The following is a 19,059-nucleotide window of genomic DNA, read 5'->3' as shown; positions in this document are numbered from 1 at the left end:
CTATCCAATTGAGTGCAGTGGCATTTTCTTACCTGGTTCGGTTGAAACATGCCCCATAATCACAGCCCATATTCTGACTAGAATCTGAGTATGATGAAGTCAAGCTACATTACTGCTGTTTGGAAACGTCCTAAGTTTAAGATTTATTGCTTGTTAATTTAGCCACTGTATCAAATTAACACCTCTGCTGTTTGCCACAAATATGCAGGGGAAAAAAAACTTTGTCATAAAGACAATATTAATATTATGCAAAATATAATTTAATGGCTAGTAAGAGATATTTGTGGCTGTTAAAGTGTTGTCTAGTAAGTTTTGTCAAGGGGGATGCCCTGTCTAACTGTGTACTACAGGTTCTTCAGATACTGGTGTCACAGAAGATTTGGTAAAGAACTAGAAAATAAAACACATTGTGAAACTTCTGGTGTGGGAACAGGCTGTATACTTATGAGTGTAAGGTGTCTTTTGTCACAGTAATGCAACATTTTGGGATGGAATGAGGAAGTATGAACAAAAACTAAGTAATAGGTCCCGTCTAGTCCAGAACTAATTCAACATATAAGTACTTGATTTAGTCCATAGTCTCCTGAAATCTGGCACATACACACACACACACACACACACACACACACACACACATTATGTAAAATAGAAAGACATATAAGGGGTTTTATACTTTTTGTTATATTTTCATCAAACATTACACTACTCTCTAAAATAGCAGCCGTTTATTGCACAAAAAATATAAAATAAATGTTGTGAAGCAGGAAATCGTCCTGGCTGTGATAAACCAATATTCAGCACTGTACATACTATGCAAACCACACAATTTCAGCTTCACTCCAAAAAAAAAAAAAAAAAGGTTTCAGAGGATCACAACAGCAATTTGGTCCTTTACTCTTGGCTGAAGACAAAACACATTTGTTTGACAAGCATCTAATCACATGATACTCTTTACAAATCCACACCGTCTTTAAAAACAACTGCACATATCGACCAAAGCTTGATTACACCACACTAACCAAACTGTAAAGTCACTAATACCAGTAAGAGCATCAGTGGCTCACTGAGAACATTTGTTGGGTAATTTACTACAAACAAAGAAAAATTATGCAAGTGCTACAGAACAACTCTGAATGGCACATTTGTATTTTAAGATAAGGAATGGATGATCGCACAGGAATCGTCTCTTGGCACACTGTTCAAGCTTTTTGTTATGAAACACTGCTGAACTTAATGGATCAGGTCATGAACAGCAGGTATGTCATCTTTTCTGAAAACACAATGAGAAAATACAAAGCGCTGGTATGGTATATAATAAATGATATGAGGCCAACTTATTGCCCATGATATGATTATTAGTTTGGTAATACACATAAAACAACCACATTATAAGAACTTTGGCACTTTTAATGCAAATTAATGTAATCTAGCTGTTGTCTATTCTTCCCTAAATGCATGTGCCATACAAGGTAGAAAAAACCCTTATCTACTAAGCTTGCTCTGACTCTTAAAAAAGAAGTTATCATGTTACAAAACCAAATAAGTACTTTTCATTGCCTTGTAAATGACCTATTGCACCACACAGAATACTTAATATGTCTAAGACGGAGAAATCTGCATAACATTAATAGCAAATTGCTCAGTGTTCAAATTAAACCAAAAAGAACCTGCTACAGAATTAACCTTAAACAAAAAGAAATAATTTCACCCATAATAAAAAGTTCAATAACATAAGATTTATCATTAAAATGGAATAATAACATTCAAGTTGAATCCTTTGAAGTAGCTGCGAGGTGCAAATAAATAATGACAAAGTAGCGAGCAGCTTGTGTTACAGTTCATAGATAGAAAAAACTTCTATGTTCAATTTCATGGAGCAGAAAACGGGATGACCGACTGCTCAAACAATTAAAGCAGACTTTAATGGCTTACAGCAGACTCTAGCTGCAGACCGATGAGCCCTTTAACAAGGCCATACAATGACAAAAACATAACCAGCCGTTGTTTAGACTAGATTGTATTCCTTTAGAGTGAGCTGCAAGATGGTGTCCTTAACAGCAGCAAAAACAAATCTGATGTTTTCTGTGTCAGTGGCGCAGGTGAAATGAGAATAAATGATTTTTTCACAGTCTGGATTCAGGTCAACAAACATCTTCAGGATGAATTCCCGTGCGGCTTGAGCATCCCTCTGGGCTCCTTTGGGAGAAAAATAGATCTTGGTTAACGTGGCCATCCTGCAAGTCATCTGACATTTTACTTAAAATAACCTCTAACTTGGACAACAGTCCCAATTCAATGATCTGCTTGTTTGGAATCGGATAAATCAATAACATTTTTTTACTCCTCTTATCAATTACTTTGAGTGCATTTTAATTATTTTAAACCATTCAATATGTTTAGTTGATTGACTATGGCCTGCCCATACTTTGACTAAAACTTGGTCCTCAAAACATTACGTATTTTTCAATACATGTAATGCAACTATATGACGTAATAAATAAATAGCGACTAAGATAATATAACGGTAACTAACCTTACAGTATACATTATTTTGGCAACATGACAAGCCAGTGAAATAGTAGGTTTCAATAGTTGCTTTTGCACAAGAAGTTTAAATAAATAATGATTGATTTTCTAATATTGAACATCAATACAGAACAAATATTCTGTAGCCTATTTTGCCATCAATGCTATAGATATGGAAGGTCAATAATACTGCCGAGTGCCGACGTTGTCTTTGCTGTATCAGTAGACTATATATTTATGTTAAAAGCTACACTGTGTGATATTTTTCCCCATCTAGCGGTGTAAAGGTTATATGGCAATCCAGTCAATAATAGTTTCTGTTCCTCTCAATGCCGATTTCGTTTTAACTCCTACGGTGGCCGATTTAGTCCAAGATTAACATGGCTTCCAGTTCGACCTCGTTCATGAGTGGCATCGAGTGTTAAAACGCGAAAAGCGAAGCTTGAATTTACAGGTATGTCCCTCTTTGGCTAATGTACTTTCAAGATGGAGGGGCAACATGGCGACCGGCATTCAAACCCCTAACCCGTATGTATTTTCAATGGCATATTATAAACTTACGAAAATACTTTATTACTTGAAAGAAGTAAATATACATTAATGAGCACTTATATTTTTGAAAGAACTAACTGTATTTAGCTAAGAATAAACTTAAAAAGTTACACAGTGTAGCTTTAATATGAAGTATAGGCCTTCCCTGTGCTGTACGTCAACTAGTAGGAGCAGCGCTGTGTCAGATGTGATTTCTGGTGTGCAAAGGCATAAAAAAAACTCCCGTGGCTGACACGCAACAGAAACGCCATGCTCACAGTGTTACTCTGGCCTTTCAAACATCAAAATGTATTCGTGTCAAAATTACATATAAACATATTTCCTATTCTATTTTGCCTGGAAAGGCTTCAAACACACGTGAAAAATAGGCGTTGTTTCCATTTATAGCGTGGGCAGTGTGCTGTGCAAGCTCTAACCTGTTTACATGGGAGCCGAAATAAAAAAACGGACACGCCACGCTTGGAGTGTGTCACCGGCCTATGAAGTATGCAGATGTATGGTACAGCTCCCGGTATCCACATATGATTTTGTCCTCATTGTTGTCACTACTAGAGCAAGCCTGTATGGGCTGTGCATGAAAGGGGGAAGTGATCAGCGCGCACACAAGCTTGATTGACACTGCTAAGACCCTCCTCCTGGCTCTGATTGGTTGTATCTTACCGGGAGCCGTGCATTTCTGGAAATGACAATAGGATCACTGGTACCCCTTTTCCACCAACGCAGTGCTGGTGCTAGTTCGGAGCCAGAGCCTAGTTTCAAATCGGTTCTTTGTGTTTCCACACCTAAAGACCAGCTCCAAGCCAGGAAAAGTGGTTCTTAAGTAGCACCAAAACATTGCTGGGCTAGAAGTAAGAACCGGTGCGTCAGCGGCTGGGGGTAGGGTTTCCGTGATCAACAAGATGAACACAAACTTGTGACTGCCATTTTTTAAATAGCAGCTAATCAAGATAACAGCTGCTGGATTGTAATCTCCGTCTATACAAATCATGGAGAGCTGCACAAATGTTTTGGATTTGTGGCGTTTTGATTCTGATGTAGGATCATAAAGCCATGAGCCATTGAGGGAAGGCTCGTTCCAGATGCATCAGCGAACGATGACGAGCATCAGTGCAGACCGATCGCGTATGACATCAAAGTACAGCGAGCGCAAACGACTCTTTATGCTTTTGAATCGCTCAGGCAGTATTGTGATATCATACGCGGATCGGTCCATGCAGCGCCGATGCATCTCTAACAAGCCTGGTGTGTTTGTATTTCCCGCTGCCTCGCTAGCATTGCTAAAACGCTAGCGAGAAAGATGAGACGTATACAGTGACGTAAGACCTAGCTCTGTGGTGACTCTAGCCTGTGGAAAGCCAAACCGGTTCTTAAAGGTTCTCAAGTCGAACCAACTTAGAACTGACACTAGCACTGGCTTTGAACTAGCAGCCAGTTCATTCTGGTGGAAAAAGGGTATGGGATGAGCCAGAGGAGCTTGATTTTTTCAGAGATCATCTGTCTCATATTCTACTGTCAGGACACAATGACAGGTTTAACAAATATGTTAAAAAAAATACATTTTTACAAAAGTTACCTACTGCAGCTTTAAGACCATTAGTTCGCTCCTTTTTAAATCTCAGTAAATAGATTTGAAAAACAATAATGTATTTTTAGACTTACCATCATATTCAGGAAAGTAATCCACAAGATGTGAAAACATTATTTTCTCTTCCAAAAGGTCTTTCTTGTTCAGAAAAAGAATAACGGATGAATTCTGGAACCACGGGTATGTTATTATCGTCCTAAACAATGCTTTGCTTTCCTCCATTCGATTCTGTGGGGAGAAATAACATAACAGGGCCATTTCAGTGGTTATTTTAGTCCTATTTTAGTCCAGCAATCAACACTAACATTCAGTTCACCGCTTCTGACAATCTCAGATTTTTTTGTAAGTGCTTTTATTCAAGCATTGCTAAAGCTTACGTAGCTTGCCATTTAAAGTTCAGAAAGAAACAGTTTGCTCTCTACTGTTACATGATCGCATCATTCAGCTCTGAGAAAGCCAGACACATTTTTATATGGTCAGTATAGGTAATAAAAAAAAAGTAAAGTGGTGAAACTATAAAATAAAAAATATTCCTGCATGTCGGTTACTGCAATTCATTTTGAGGGCATTGATTTTGCATACCAAATGATTAAATTACTTATAATTTGTACTTATAATTACTTTTATTTTACAGCTACACCAATCTTTTTTTATCTCTTTTTTATATTTTCCACTTTACTACTTTTTATTATTTAAATGGATAGTTCACCCTAAAATGAAAATTCTGTTATCGTTTACTCTCCTTCAACTTGTTCCAAACCTCTATCAGTTTATTTCTTGTTGATGGTCCTCATTGACTTCTATAGTAGGAAAAAGAAAACACTATGGAAGTCAATGAAGACCATCAAAACTGTTTGGTTACCGACATTCATTAAAATGTATTATTTTGTGTTCAGCAGAAGAAAGAAACTTATACTCATTCAAGTTTTGAACAACTTGAGGGAGAGTAAATGATGACAGTTTTTATTTTAGGGTGAACTATTTCTTTAAGAAATAAGAATAAACAATCTTACAAGAAATAATTAAAAAAGATAAAGCCACAAAATTATGATTTTTTTTTTTTTTTCCCAAAAAAATGTAATGCTTTCATTAGATTTTTTTATTTTCTTTGATATGGTCTCCGGAAGGTTAACCATCTTTGGATTATGTCACTGACCATTACAATATATATTTTTAAAAAGACCACACAAAATAGTGTGTTCTGCCAGCATTTTAAGTGGCGAGTTAACGCTTTGGCTCCCTCTGCTGGTACTTCTATTACCTCATTGTCAGACTCCACCAGAACTTGGTCATATTCACTAAGGGCTACCAGGAACATGATGGAGGTGACGTTTTCAAAGCAGTGGATCCACTTCCGTCTTTCTGACCGCTGTCCCCCTACATCCACCATCCTGATGAAAGGGAGGGGTCATAAGGCCACATGATTTTGGAGCAGGGGAACATGAAGGCATCTGAGCACTGGGCTGAGTATTCTGTATCAGTGCAGTAGTATATTTACACCTGTAAAGAGAAGACTTACCTGAATATGACACTGTGTAGGTCGAAGGGGTATTCAATGATGCCTGTTGTGGGCACTCTCACCCTGAGCACATCTTGCTGGGTGGGAATGTAGGAAGGGTTGGCGATGCGACCTAATGAATTTAGGTAACTGTAGACAAACAGCGAACATTTCACAGTTCTGAGGCATCTCTATGTTTTGCTACTGCAATACAAGAATGTGTCTAAGTTGCATTTTACCTCAAACAACAACAACAAAAAGTATTATATTATATGTATTGTATTCTGGATAAAGGAAAATATTTAAGCTAATTAAGCACATTCCCCATTCTCAGTACACTGAAAAAATGTATGTTGGATTTACATGATTTAACGGTGTACATCAGTCCCACATAAATCAATTACGTTAAACAAATCTAATTTTTTCATGTAACTTCAACATCATGGAATGAATACATTTTAAGTGACTCAATTAAGTAGTTTCAAAATGAATTGTATATGGCTCTCTGACAGGATTCATGCTTTCAGTTTCACATATTCATTCATCCACTTCAATTTCATATACTTTAATGTTACACAATTGCATTTTAATACTGCACTAGCATTAAAAGCTCCTTCAGCAATGCTGGTATGACTTTAGTTGAATTAGTCCACCGTCTAAGCAAATGCCCCACTCTTCTCCACATTGGTAACCCACTGTAATTTAAATTGTTCTAATAATTCCAACATAATTGAATATTAACCACTATTATTACACGGCTCTGTGAAATACTTGATTCTGATTGGTCAATCACGCATTCCAGCGGTATGTTATTTCCAGATAACACCAGAGTACTAATTTCCAGAGTACTACGAGTTATCTTGGCCGGTACTACTTCTATGCTTAACGCTGGCGCCATTTTGTGGCTTAAACAGCCGTGGGTTACAATGGAAGACTTCAAGGCAGGTTTCCTTTAACGTTCCGTAACGTTTTTAATATAGATATTTTTCTTACACAAACGCATCGATTCGAATCAGAAGGCTCTATTAACCCATCGGAGTCGTGTGTGACGCACAGCTGCATTTTTTATGGACTTCAAACACAACTACAACTACTGCTTGGATTAACGTTAGCCTGGACTTTTTAAATATAACTCCGATTGTATTTGTCTGAAAGAAGAATGTCATACACCTATGATAACTTGAGGGTGAGTAAATCATAGGCTTGGTTTCATTTTTGGGTGAACTAACCGTTTCAGCATTCATTTTCAACATTTAGCAAGGGCATATGGCAAATCTTCAGCAATAGATAAAGGCTTAAAGCAGGTTGGAACTGTTTTTCTTCACAGAAGCTTTGCATAAGAGCTAATAAAATATTTAATCTCAAGACAATATTTTGTGTCTCATAATTATTTATCTGAGACTAGTAGCCGTGTAATAAGCGGGATAATGTACACCCAGCCGGTTGTTATCGCAGAATAAACCCCTTCAGAGTGATGCAAGACTTACTTAAGCACAATCAAGTCTCCCCTCTTATCTTGTTCAATATAAAATAACACTCTTACATGTAAAATACCAATATGTACTCTCTCTTGATTTAGCCATGTGCAAAGCATGCTGGGAAGTATTCCCAGTTTCAGTTTATGCAACACAAATCATTCATGTAATCTCAACACAAACGGATTAAGTAAACTTCAATTTGACATTTTTAGGTGGATTGAACACAATCAAATTAAGTTAGGACAAAATGTATACCAATTGTGTTGCTTTAGCTCATTTTAATAAAGCAATTTGAACAAGCAGTAAAAAAAATTAAAAAGATCAGTGTAGCGCATTTCATTTTTGCACATTTATTTTAAAGAATATTTTAATGAAATGTTAAAATAATGCACTTTTTTATATTTTATATGTTTCATTACAGATTGGAATAGAAAATGTGCAGAACATTTCATATGGTAGCCTAGAGTTACTGTCATAATTGCATGTTGGATTAGCTTTCAGTTACATCTTTACAACTCACTTTACTCACTGTTTATCAGACTATATCTCAGAGGAAAAATATTTCCTTTTTTCCTGTGAAGAAAAGTCATGCCCTGTCGCGACTCGCATCTGTTACTGTAAAGCTCTGTTTTTGCATGATGCTGCACGGACACACGCCAGTAGGTGTCAGTATAAGTGAGTGTAACACCTGCCAGCACAAGATTTTCAACTGTGGCTTTAATATTTCAAAAATCATTTTATTGAATTATATGTAATAACGTCGTATACATTAACTCAGTTATGTAATAAAACATGTTTGACAGCATAAAGAAAATTGTTATGCAAGTGGCACATAACACAATCCATTAGCACTTCACACGTTTTAGTGGCACATGTCATTATCCACTAGTAATGTAGGTTGTGACAAATGCACATAGTTCATTTGTACCCAAACAAAAACAAAAAAGCTTATATATTCGAATTATTTTTAAAATATTAAAGCCACAGATGAGAATCTTGCTGGCCAGTGTTTCACTCACTTATACTAACACCGACTGGCGTGTCTGTGCAGCATCCAGCATCACGCAAAAATAAAGGTTTACAGTAAGGGACATGAGTCGCGACTGTTAATGCGTTATCCGTAGTGACCCATGATATATTTATTTTGTGTCTTTCCAAGAATGGGCAGTTTGTGACGTATTGCAAAATATTCAGTGGCACATGCCAATCAAATACAGACAACTGACACAAACACATTTGAAAAAAATATTACTGACTTTAAAGGAGGGGTGAAACACTCAGTTTCAGTCAATCTCATGTCAATCTTGAGTACCTATAGAGTAGTATTGCATCCTTCATATTTCCGAAAAGTCTTTAGTTTTATTATATTTATAAAAGAAATATAGGCTGTACCGAGTCTTTCCGGAAAAAAACGAGCGCCTGGAGGCGTATCGTGTGGGCGGAGCTAAAGAATGACGAGCGCGCACAAAGCGGTGACGTCCTCAAGTAACAAAGAAATACTCCATCAAACGTCCAACATTAGTTATTGAAACTTTGTCTATGTTTAGGATGGGAATCCAAGTCTTTAACAGTGTAAAAAGCTCAGTATGCATGAAACAGCATTCGATTTTGTGTCACAATTACGTCAGTATCTGCTTGATTAATTTTTCAGTCACTACTGGAGGTGTCACAACACACGGCAACATGTTCTGCAACTCTGTGACAGTCAGGTGTCATGTCAGTGACACATGCCACTATCCACTGGCACATGGCAATGAAGACCGCATGTGCCACCGGATGTGCCAATACGCATAGTGACGTGCTATTGGCTTCTGTGAGTCAGACGCCATGTCACTTAATGGTAAAGGAACACTCCACTTTTTTTGAAAATAGGCTCATTTTCCAAGTCCCTTAAGGGGGTCGCACACCAGACGTGAAGCTCAACGCCGTGGACACTCATTGAAAATAATGTGTTCGAATTTTAAAGACGTGGCGCTGCGCTGAGCTTCGCGTCCAGTTTGCGACCCCATTTAGAGTTAAACAGTTGAGTTTTACCGCTTTTGAATCCATTCAGTCGATCTCTATATCTGGCAGTAGCACTTTTAGCATACATCAAATTAGTCCATCTCTCTCAAAAATGACCAAAGACTTTATTTTTTCAAAGATAAGATTTTTACCTATTTAAAACTTGACTAATCTGTAGTTACATTGTGTACTAAGACCAAGTAATCATGGTCGTTTCCTGAGTAGTAATCATGGAACTTTGCGGTCGTGACATGGGTTCAGCGGTGCAATGATATTACGCAGCGCCCGAAAATAGTCCTCAGATAGGTAACTTCCAATGACCGGCACTAAGTTTGTGTCATTGCAGATAATGCAGAGTTGCAGCTGGCAAATTATGTAGTGGATTTACTGTGCAATTAGCCATGTTTCTGTGTGTTGTAAAGAGCTGTGAGTAAAGAGAGTGAGTCGAAGGTGTATACTAACCATTATGTTTCACAGAATACCAACGATAATCAAGTAACGAAAGAATCAGTGGTTGGCTGCTATGAACCATAGATATAAAAAAATAGTAGATTCAAAAAAGAAAAACTGCGTGTTTGCTCAAAACATTTGGGACCAGGTGACTATTTGGAAAACATGGGAGTGTTACCACGGTATGGCGTCTAAAGAATATGGCCAGACAGGGCGAAGTGTATCATCCCCCATCGCTGTAAGTATAACAATTATTTTATTTTTTTGTTAGCTTGAATGACCAAGTTGAAAATCACTGCTGTTTTCTTTAGCTAACGTTACCTGTGAATGCAATCACTAAGCGTGGGGGTTTAAAAGCCCTTCTAGGGACAGGTGTTGCGATATGATTGCTATATTACAGCCAACACTATGATGCTGGCATATGGGATTGTTTAAAGAAAATAATCTATATTTACTATATCTGTCCTTATTAAATAAACAAATAAATATTATATATATATATATATATATATATATATATATATATATATATATATATATAAATAATATAATATTTATTTGTTTATATATATATATATATATATATATATATATATATATATATATATATTTATATATATCATACATATTACGTGTCATTAGTCAAAATCAAAAGGTCGGCAGGTCGACCGAATCCATGTCAGACGATTTTTCCTTGAATTTTGACTCTTCTCTGACTCACCAGTTTGAATCTGCTCTCCTCGTACCTTCTGCCACAGTCTGTTCAGCCAGACTTTCTCTTTCACATTTCAAAAGCTCGTTTTCAGCATAACTGTTATTCCGGTTCAAATAGATACGGTTCGGGGATCTGCACCAAAGTAAATATCTTCTGAATCATCTCTCACAAACTTCTCCATGGTTACAAGGCACGATCTCTGTAGAAGCAGACTGTCATGCTGGTTATATTGACGGAAGTTTACCTATTTTCAGGTGCTGTGTAATATCATTGCGCCGCTACACCGCTGCACCCATGACGGCTGCAAAGTTCATACGCAGGAATTAGAAAATAGTTCCTATCCATAACGGTCTAAAAAAATTGCAGCTTTTGGGTGCGTCTCAATCATCTTACTAGTCCACTAGTCAGGACACTGATTAGGACATAAGTCAATGGGCTGACTCCCTGATCAGTGCCCTGACTACTGAACTAGTGAGATGATTGAGACGCGCCCATCGAGACAATTACCAGGGAAGTGGAAAAAAGTGAAGTTGTTTTATTTGGGAGTTTAAAGAGTAGGATTAAAGGCACCCACAAAAACAAAATATGGACCCAAATTTCGAGTACTGTTAATAGTGTGGGGGTTGAGAAGCGCACTCCAACAGTTTAAAGCTGTTTGGATCCGAAATTAGGCCTACCTCACAGTGCATTATTTTACAGCACATGTTTTGAAACAATCGGCATTTAATTTCGTATCACGGCACATGTATTGGGGTGTACGATATGATGATGTGATGAGTAGCCTCCATTCATTCACATTAATAATTGCATGACAATTTGTAAGATTCTTTTTATTATATTATTATGATTTTTATTATTAATGACGCTTATTGTTATTTAGAAGAAGAATGTTGTTATTATTTATTTTATTAATATTTAAAAGAAGAAGAATGTCATTTTTATTATTTTGTCAGTCTGAATTATTCAGTCCCAGTCCGTGCGCAGCTGCCGCACAGGCTCCCAACTGGAGGAATACGTCTCAAATGCTTTGGTAGCCTATAGTCACACAAATTAAACATTGAAGTCTACGCTGCACAAAAATAAACACTGAAGTTTATAATTACTATGTTGTTGTTGTTGTTGTTGTTTTTACAGTGGGTCATAATATAGCATATCTTTGTCAGTGCCTTTTGTGGTGTTAGGAATTGTTTTTCTGCACATTTTCGCACTAACTCCAAACATGCGTACACCACCTCCTGAGCTGGCGTAGGGATTGAGCGTGCCGTACGCCAATGTCCATACTGATAAATCTCTGATTAAGTCACCGTGGGTTTGGGTGTATGCAAGGTGTACGCTGGAAATTTGGTGTACGCACTTTTGATAAATGAGGGCCAATGTAAGTTAGTTATTTTTTGAGCACTGATGCTGATGGTCTAATATGATTCAATGATGCATGCTAAGCTGTGCTAAAAGTGCTACCGCCAGATACAGATATCGACTGAATGGATTCAAAAACGGTGAAACTCAACTGTTTAAATCTAAGGGACTTGGAAAATGAGCCTATTTTAAAAAAGAGTGGAGTGCTCCTTTAATACCGCCTCTCATGGTAGAGCTCAGATCATTTGGTCTTGAGGGAATTTGATGATAAAAAAGGTTTTGACGAGAACTTTTGAGTGCATACTTTGGTGTCTTGGCAAATCTGAAGCACATTGCAAGACATTGTTAAGATCTGTTTTAAAACAAAAAAATATTCAGAGAACCAGAAGACTTCATTCAAAGCCCCATTTGTTAATCTCATTGGTGTGTAGGAGACCCAACCGATATTAGAGAGGTCTCAGTGTTGTTTCTTTTTCAAGGATAGTGACAGGTTTTAAGGTGCACTCACTATTTTGTGGAATCTGAGAGCTGGTATTCTCTCCTCCGGTCATAACACTCCTGAATTCCTGGGTCATTCCATAAACACTTGATGGCATCTACATAGGGGTTGACAAACAAGAAGACCTTCTCTACGTCTACTTCTCTGACAATGTTTGCATTGGCCTGTGAGGAGAAAAAAAAAAACATTTTAAAAAAAGATGCAAAAAAACGATGCATTTTAGGCAGTCAACAGAACCCAATCAACACAGGACCCAAAGTCACTTCCTATCTAGCCCACTTATACGTAACCTGGTTACAACTTTATTGACCCATTTTACTTGAGACTAAAATTATTAAAGTTCTATTTGTCTAAAGTGCTCACTTCACCTGACCCAATAAGATGGAACTTGATTGAGGCTGTTCAATATTAACTACTCACAATGGAAAATGGGTTTGCCTTTGGGGGTATCTACAAATGGCAAAAAAAATCGAGACGGCACATTTTTGCAAAGCAGTAAAATGGTATAATTAATTTCATAGCTTGGAGGGGTAATTGTGTTAAGGCTGGGCAACATGATTAGCCAAAGTGATTGTATCTCTCTCAGGGTATTTGACTCGGTGTTTGACCTACTTCATGGCAAAGTTATTTGAGTGGCACCTAATCCTTTTGAACTTCAGTGTGTAGTTTTATCCAGATAAATGCATTTGGAGCAGTGGCAGTCGGCACATTAAAAAACGACTTATGCAAAAAGATACCAATCTGTAAAATTCACAACACTTTATAACACATTCTTTCACTGTGAAAGCTTTGGCTTAAAATTTCAACCTGTGACCATGTCAAGGTAATGAATGCATAACAATCCCACAAAAAGAAAGAGGGATTGGGTATGATAAATTACTGTACCTTGTTATATTCATATTTGTAGGGGATCTGGAGAGTTTCCATTGCTCGTATCATGGCCTGCAAAGATGTGAAGATGTTTTGGTAGACCAGCTTGGTAAAGCCTCTCCTGTCTTCTTCTGAATAGCCTGAGCCATGGATGATTCTCATTTGTTTTATAAATGTGCTTTTCCCACTCTCCCCAGTTCCTGAAAGTGGAAACATGCAAAAATGTGTTAGCAGTGGAAAAATCCATTAAATTGTACAAACTGGTTTGTTCAAGTCACCAATAAAGGTGACTTGAATGGCTCTTTCCCATCAACGCCAGTGATAAAACAGAGATTTGCTTGAATCATCGCTCAAAATACAGTATGTTCCCAATCCCACAAAGTCCATGTGCAGCATTTTGCATTTGTATTTAAATAATCAGTTACATAATTAAGTAATCAATAAAGGTATGTTAAGCCTGTTTTCAATAAGGTTAAATATTGTAGCTGTGTGTTGAAACATGGAAGTTTGTTTCTAGCTGGCCATTGACTGGATGACCATCAATCATGTTCCCAAAACCAGCTTGACCGCTTTAAGATGGTAGCTCTTTCTGGTCCAAGATAGCAAACTTACAACTAAAGACCAGTTTAAAAATAAATTAAAATATATTTATTTTTAAATAACAGCTGGTAAATTGAATTTTCTAGCATACAGAAATTGGGGGGAAATAATCTCTCCATACATAAAACATTCCTACTGGAATTTAGGAATCAATCTTAACAGGATCTTAAAAATAATTGTATTTAATAATAATAATAATAATAATAATAATAATAATAACAACAACAACAACATTGTTAATAGCTGGCTAAAGCTATCATAAACGTTTTGCGAATTGACTCAAAAGAACAATTAAGTTGATGCATCAGATTTCACAATTTGTTTAATGTTCACAACCGTTAGGAGACAATAATCGCGTCCCACCGCACCTGCAACAGTTGTCCCACCTGTCGAGCTTATTAAATATAAATATAAGGGCGGATATACTTTGCACTAAATAAGTCGTGCAGTGGTCAAAGCGTACGAGATTCCTTTGAATGAATTGTTGTTGTTTTTCACTTTCAGATGCCCTGTGTAAAAATAAAACTATTTGCATTTGTTACGCTTTGGCACAAGCACAAGTTTGGCAGAGTCACGCGAAAGCAGTGGCTCGTACCCAGCAGGAGCAGTTTGAGCTCGCGCCGAGCGTCTTTCTTGTCGCGGCGGAGCTGTCGCTCGATCTCATCGTTGATCCGCCGCGCTTCTTTCGCCTCCTCGCTGAGGCAGCACGCCATGATGGAGTCCAGCGTCATGATTCTCCGCTAAAATTCACAATTATGAGCTTTTCAGCAATTCCATTGAAATAACTCAAATGCAAGCGTTCAGCTGCCAAGAGAATGAGTTTCCGGTAGCGCGTTGTGAAAAGTGGAAATTCAAACCACATTCAAAATGTGTCAGTGACTGAAATCCTGAGCTGTTTTAAATCACCACCAAAAGCAACAGATCCGTTAGATTTAATAACTCCATTGCACACTGTTTTTATATGTAGCCTTGTGGTCAAAGTCGAATGTCTTTCTTCAATGTTCGTTCTTCTTTAGACTGTTAAAAGCTTTCCATGAACTTGTGGTGGGGATCATTTGCATGAACGGTGGTGCCCCTGTGTAAAAGTCTCCACACCGGGCGTGGTATCGCTGAATATGGCCGACAATTCCCTGGAACGTCGTTTCCAAACGTTGTGAACGCCACGATACTCTCGTACAGTGGACAGGATGCACGCGACTGTGTCATTTAGTCCATTGAGGTCTTCACTCCTGTTGATTTAAATCCCAGTTTGAATAGGCGGCTCGATTTTGATTCTCGGCTCTTCCATATGTAATAGGGATGTCTGATTCGCGAACGAATCATTCTTTTGAACAGACTCTTTTTAATGTTTCGAACGAACCGAGTAGCACGCGTTTGTGAATAAGTAGACCGTGAAAGGCCAATAAGTAAACCGTGCAGAGGGTGCTAGTTTGAGTTTCTAAAATATTTAAATGAATGTAACGCAATCACAAACGACAATATTTACCTTACAATTGTTTTACCACGGAAGAAACGAGTAAAATGTACAGAAGGTCAAATTCTGGTTTGACTCGATTGAATCAATTTTTGAAATCGACTCAATAAAATTAAACGTCCGAACGAATCGATTCGCTAAAATTATTCGAACTTGTCTGGAAATATGTAATGTTCATTAAAGCATCGATGCTCAGCATCATCCACTAGCCTTCTTCAGGGTTCCAACAGGTTGGAAAAGTATGGAAAAGAATGTAATTTGAATCGAGTCATTTCCAGGTCTGGATAAATGCTTTAAAAAAACTGCAGTAATTTTTTGTAAGGGTGGCTATGGGGGAAAATAGCTTTCTCAAATGTAAAATAAAAAAATTCTAAACACATATATTGTCGTCACTCTCCCTCGTGGTTTCAAACCTGTCTTTGTTCGGCTGAACACAAAATAAGGTAATATGATGACATCAGAAGAAATTAGTTTGAAACAATGAGTAGTTGACTTTTCATTTTTGGGTGAACTCCCTTTAAGAACATTTGACACATTAGCAATTAGTCAAAAGGTAAGCAGTCTTGCTTTTCACATTTCAATGAGACCTGTCTACCTTTTTATGTAAATGACCTTTTTTTTAAAAACAAGAATTTGATTGATGCGCTGACTTGATGGGGAGCTGCAATATCCACAAAAATAAAAACCACTTAGACGTCAGACACTGGATGAATCTTAATAGGCCTACGTGCTTTGTTTAATTATTGCAAAATAATATAGTTGGTTAGTAATCCTTTCTTATATGATTCTAAAAAAACACAAAACATAGATAGGAGACAATTGTCCTGCAGGGAGCTATTAGGGGTAGACCGAGTAACGTTAGCTACAGTTGGTACAGGGACATTTGAGACACCTCAAATAACTTGCGTGCACAACAAGTCTGATCTGTGTTATCTGCTTCGCACATGCGTATTAGCGTCCTCTTCAATCATGAAAAATTTGTCTGTGCGCTTCTCCATTCCGAAGATATCGGTGAACGTTTTTTAAGGTCAATTTTTCATTTCACCAACAGCTCTTCCACATTGAATAGCTTCTCATCCTTACATGACTGCTAAAGTTAACTTACATTTTCGTAAACCTTAATCTGTGCTCTGAAAACTGGAGAACTGGCAACTGTGTGTCATGCAAGGCAGTCGTAAAATATGGAGAAATGTGCGAGGTGGTTAGCGGGGTACAGTTGAGACGCAGTGTATCAATTGTACCCCCCACTAGAATCCTATTGCAACACATGCAATTTAGTTGCATGATGAAATGCTTCTTATAGTATTTTTTGTCTTATTTCAATTCAAAACATCAAAAGTCTAGTTTTTGCTTAAAATAAGCAAAATAATCTGCCAATGGCAAATGGACATTGATAAATAATCAAACAAAATACTGTATGGAAACAGAAAAAAATTGAATTCTCATTTTTAAAGGTATTTTACAAATTCAATGAATTGGTTTGGCAGTTTTACAGCATTACGGGTGGGTGTCTCAACTGTACTCGGGTAGCCTACTGTATCCAACATGGGTACAGTTGGAACGAAAAAGCGTATTGCGTTTATGAGCTAATTGGGGCAAATATAACCTACTTATGGATGTTAATAATTATTAATATTTTAGTAGACAAGTAAAGGAAATGTCAAATGAAAAAAACACTTATTTTCAAACCTCAGTTTTGGTGTGGTAACTAAAAAAGCAAAAAGTGTACCAACTGTATTCGGTCTACCTACTTATATGATTTTATATAATTCTAAAAGTTTCAAAATAAAAACTTTTTGTCAACATCTGTCCTGGGGCCTATTGCACAAAAATAAGGGATTAAGCCGGGATATCTTGGTGAACTTGTCATCTGTATGCAAAATTTAGTACACCGCTGTTGTGTAAACATACCCTGAAGGCACACTCACACCAAGAACGGTAACATAAATGAAAAATAACTGTATATTAGCGGATAAATTGAGCCATGCAGGACCACCAAGATCCTGGGCTTAATCCCTTATCCTAGTTTTGTGCAATAGGCCCCTGATCACCCTCTCAGGGTTTATTTTGTGGTAATGACAGCTGTCTGGTAGTTACATTATTTATTTATTTTACACTTCCTTAGTTACAGGTTTTCCTTACTGTCTTTCCAATACACGGAAAGTTCTGATAAAAAGCCTGTAAAAAAAAAAAAAAAAAAAAAAAATATTCAACAGGATCTAATTTAGAAACTTGATCTAGTGCCTTATTGGGCCTCATCATGATTTGTATAATTAATGGGTCCCAATTATGGGACATTTCAAAATAAATCCAGTATACATTCCTTTTGTTGACTAAAAGCTGACCAGACCTCTTTTTTCTTGAAAATTAGCGATTAATTGGAATGAACTTAAATAGACTTTTATTGAATATGGTGAAATATAAAGTTTAAACAAATATCATCCAATAAAACATTTTTTACAACACATCTTCTCACACCCTCAAAAAAAATTGCTCTGCCATCAAATTTTCCTTTAGTTGTTTTTATCAGTTCTATGAAATAAATGCAAGAAAAAGGAAAACAATTTAGGACATTATCTAAACTAAAAAATGCATCTGCTCTAATCAAATGATACAATTCAAGTTCACTATTACCAGTGTCAAATATTTGTTAATATTTTTTAATTAGTTTTATGTTTATTTTTTTATTCATTATGTGTGTGTGTGCTGAGTTTTAGTTTAGTTATTTTAGTACTTTAAAAAAGAAACATTGCCATGGCAACCAACGAAAATAATGTTTAATATATTTCAAGAATATATATATTTTTTGTTTGTTTTAATATAGATTGCTGAGTAGATAATTTACAAATTGTAGTCCGCTACTGATTCCAAATGACATGACAAAGATTGTAGTAATGTAATCTATTTTACTAATTTGAGGTAAATTTGAGGTAATGTATTCCGACTACTTTTTAATTATTTTTGACCTAACTCATTTATCACATTCATTTGAATAGGATAGTATTGTACCAAATTTACATAAAAATACAAAGAGAGCGAAAATATATTCCATTCTTTGTTATCAACAACATGAAGTGTGTTAAATATTACACTATGTAAGGATTTCCCAGACTGCGGTTTGTGAGTTTAATGAAAAGCTATTAAGTACAGTGGTGGTCAAAATTGTTGGCACCCCTGGTAAATATGATCAAATATGGCTGTAAAGTTGTGTTATCCTTTTGATCTTTTTTTTTTAAATTCACAAAAATCTAACCTTTCATTGAAGTAAAATAATTGAGGGGGGGGGGGGGGGGTAAATCACATTATGAAATAAATGCTTTTCTTTAAAACACATTGGCCACAATTGGCACCCTTTTATTAAATACATTTTGCATCCTCCAAGGATCCTGTTGAGAGTTCGGAAATGCAATCACATCACACCCATTCCCTTCAGCGGCTTTCTGTTTCTGCCA

At 36.7% G+C, this 19,059-nt stretch overlaps 1 protein-coding gene across 1 annotated transcript; it reads right to left on the bottom strand.

The window, feature by feature from the left end:
- Positions 1-710: 710 nt before the first annotated feature.
- gnaq (guanine nucleotide binding protein (G protein), q polypeptide) lies at positions 711-15,435 on the bottom strand. The gene is made up of 7 exons (XM_067437886.1): positions 14,729-15,435; positions 13,549-13,733; positions 12,673-12,827; positions 6,183-6,311; positions 5,925-6,054; positions 4,738-4,891; positions 711-2,196 (listed from the first exon to the last, which is right to left on the bottom strand). Exons 1-7 carry the CDS (start codon positions 14,862-14,864, stop codon positions 2,006-2,008), a joined length of 1,080 nt encoding a protein of 359 aa, XP_067293987.1. The 5' UTR covers positions 14,865-15,435; the 3' UTR covers positions 711-2,005.
- Positions 15,436-19,059: the final 3,624 nt, after the last annotated feature.

This window comes from Pseudorasbora parva, chromosome 3 (assembly GCF_024679245.1).
Source record: "Pseudorasbora parva isolate DD20220531a chromosome 3, ASM2467924v1, whole genome shotgun sequence".
Classification (NCBI taxonomy): Eukaryota; Metazoa; Chordata; class Actinopteri; order Cypriniformes; family Gobionidae; genus Pseudorasbora; species Pseudorasbora parva.
This window is presented reverse-complemented; position numbering and strand designations above follow the sequence as displayed.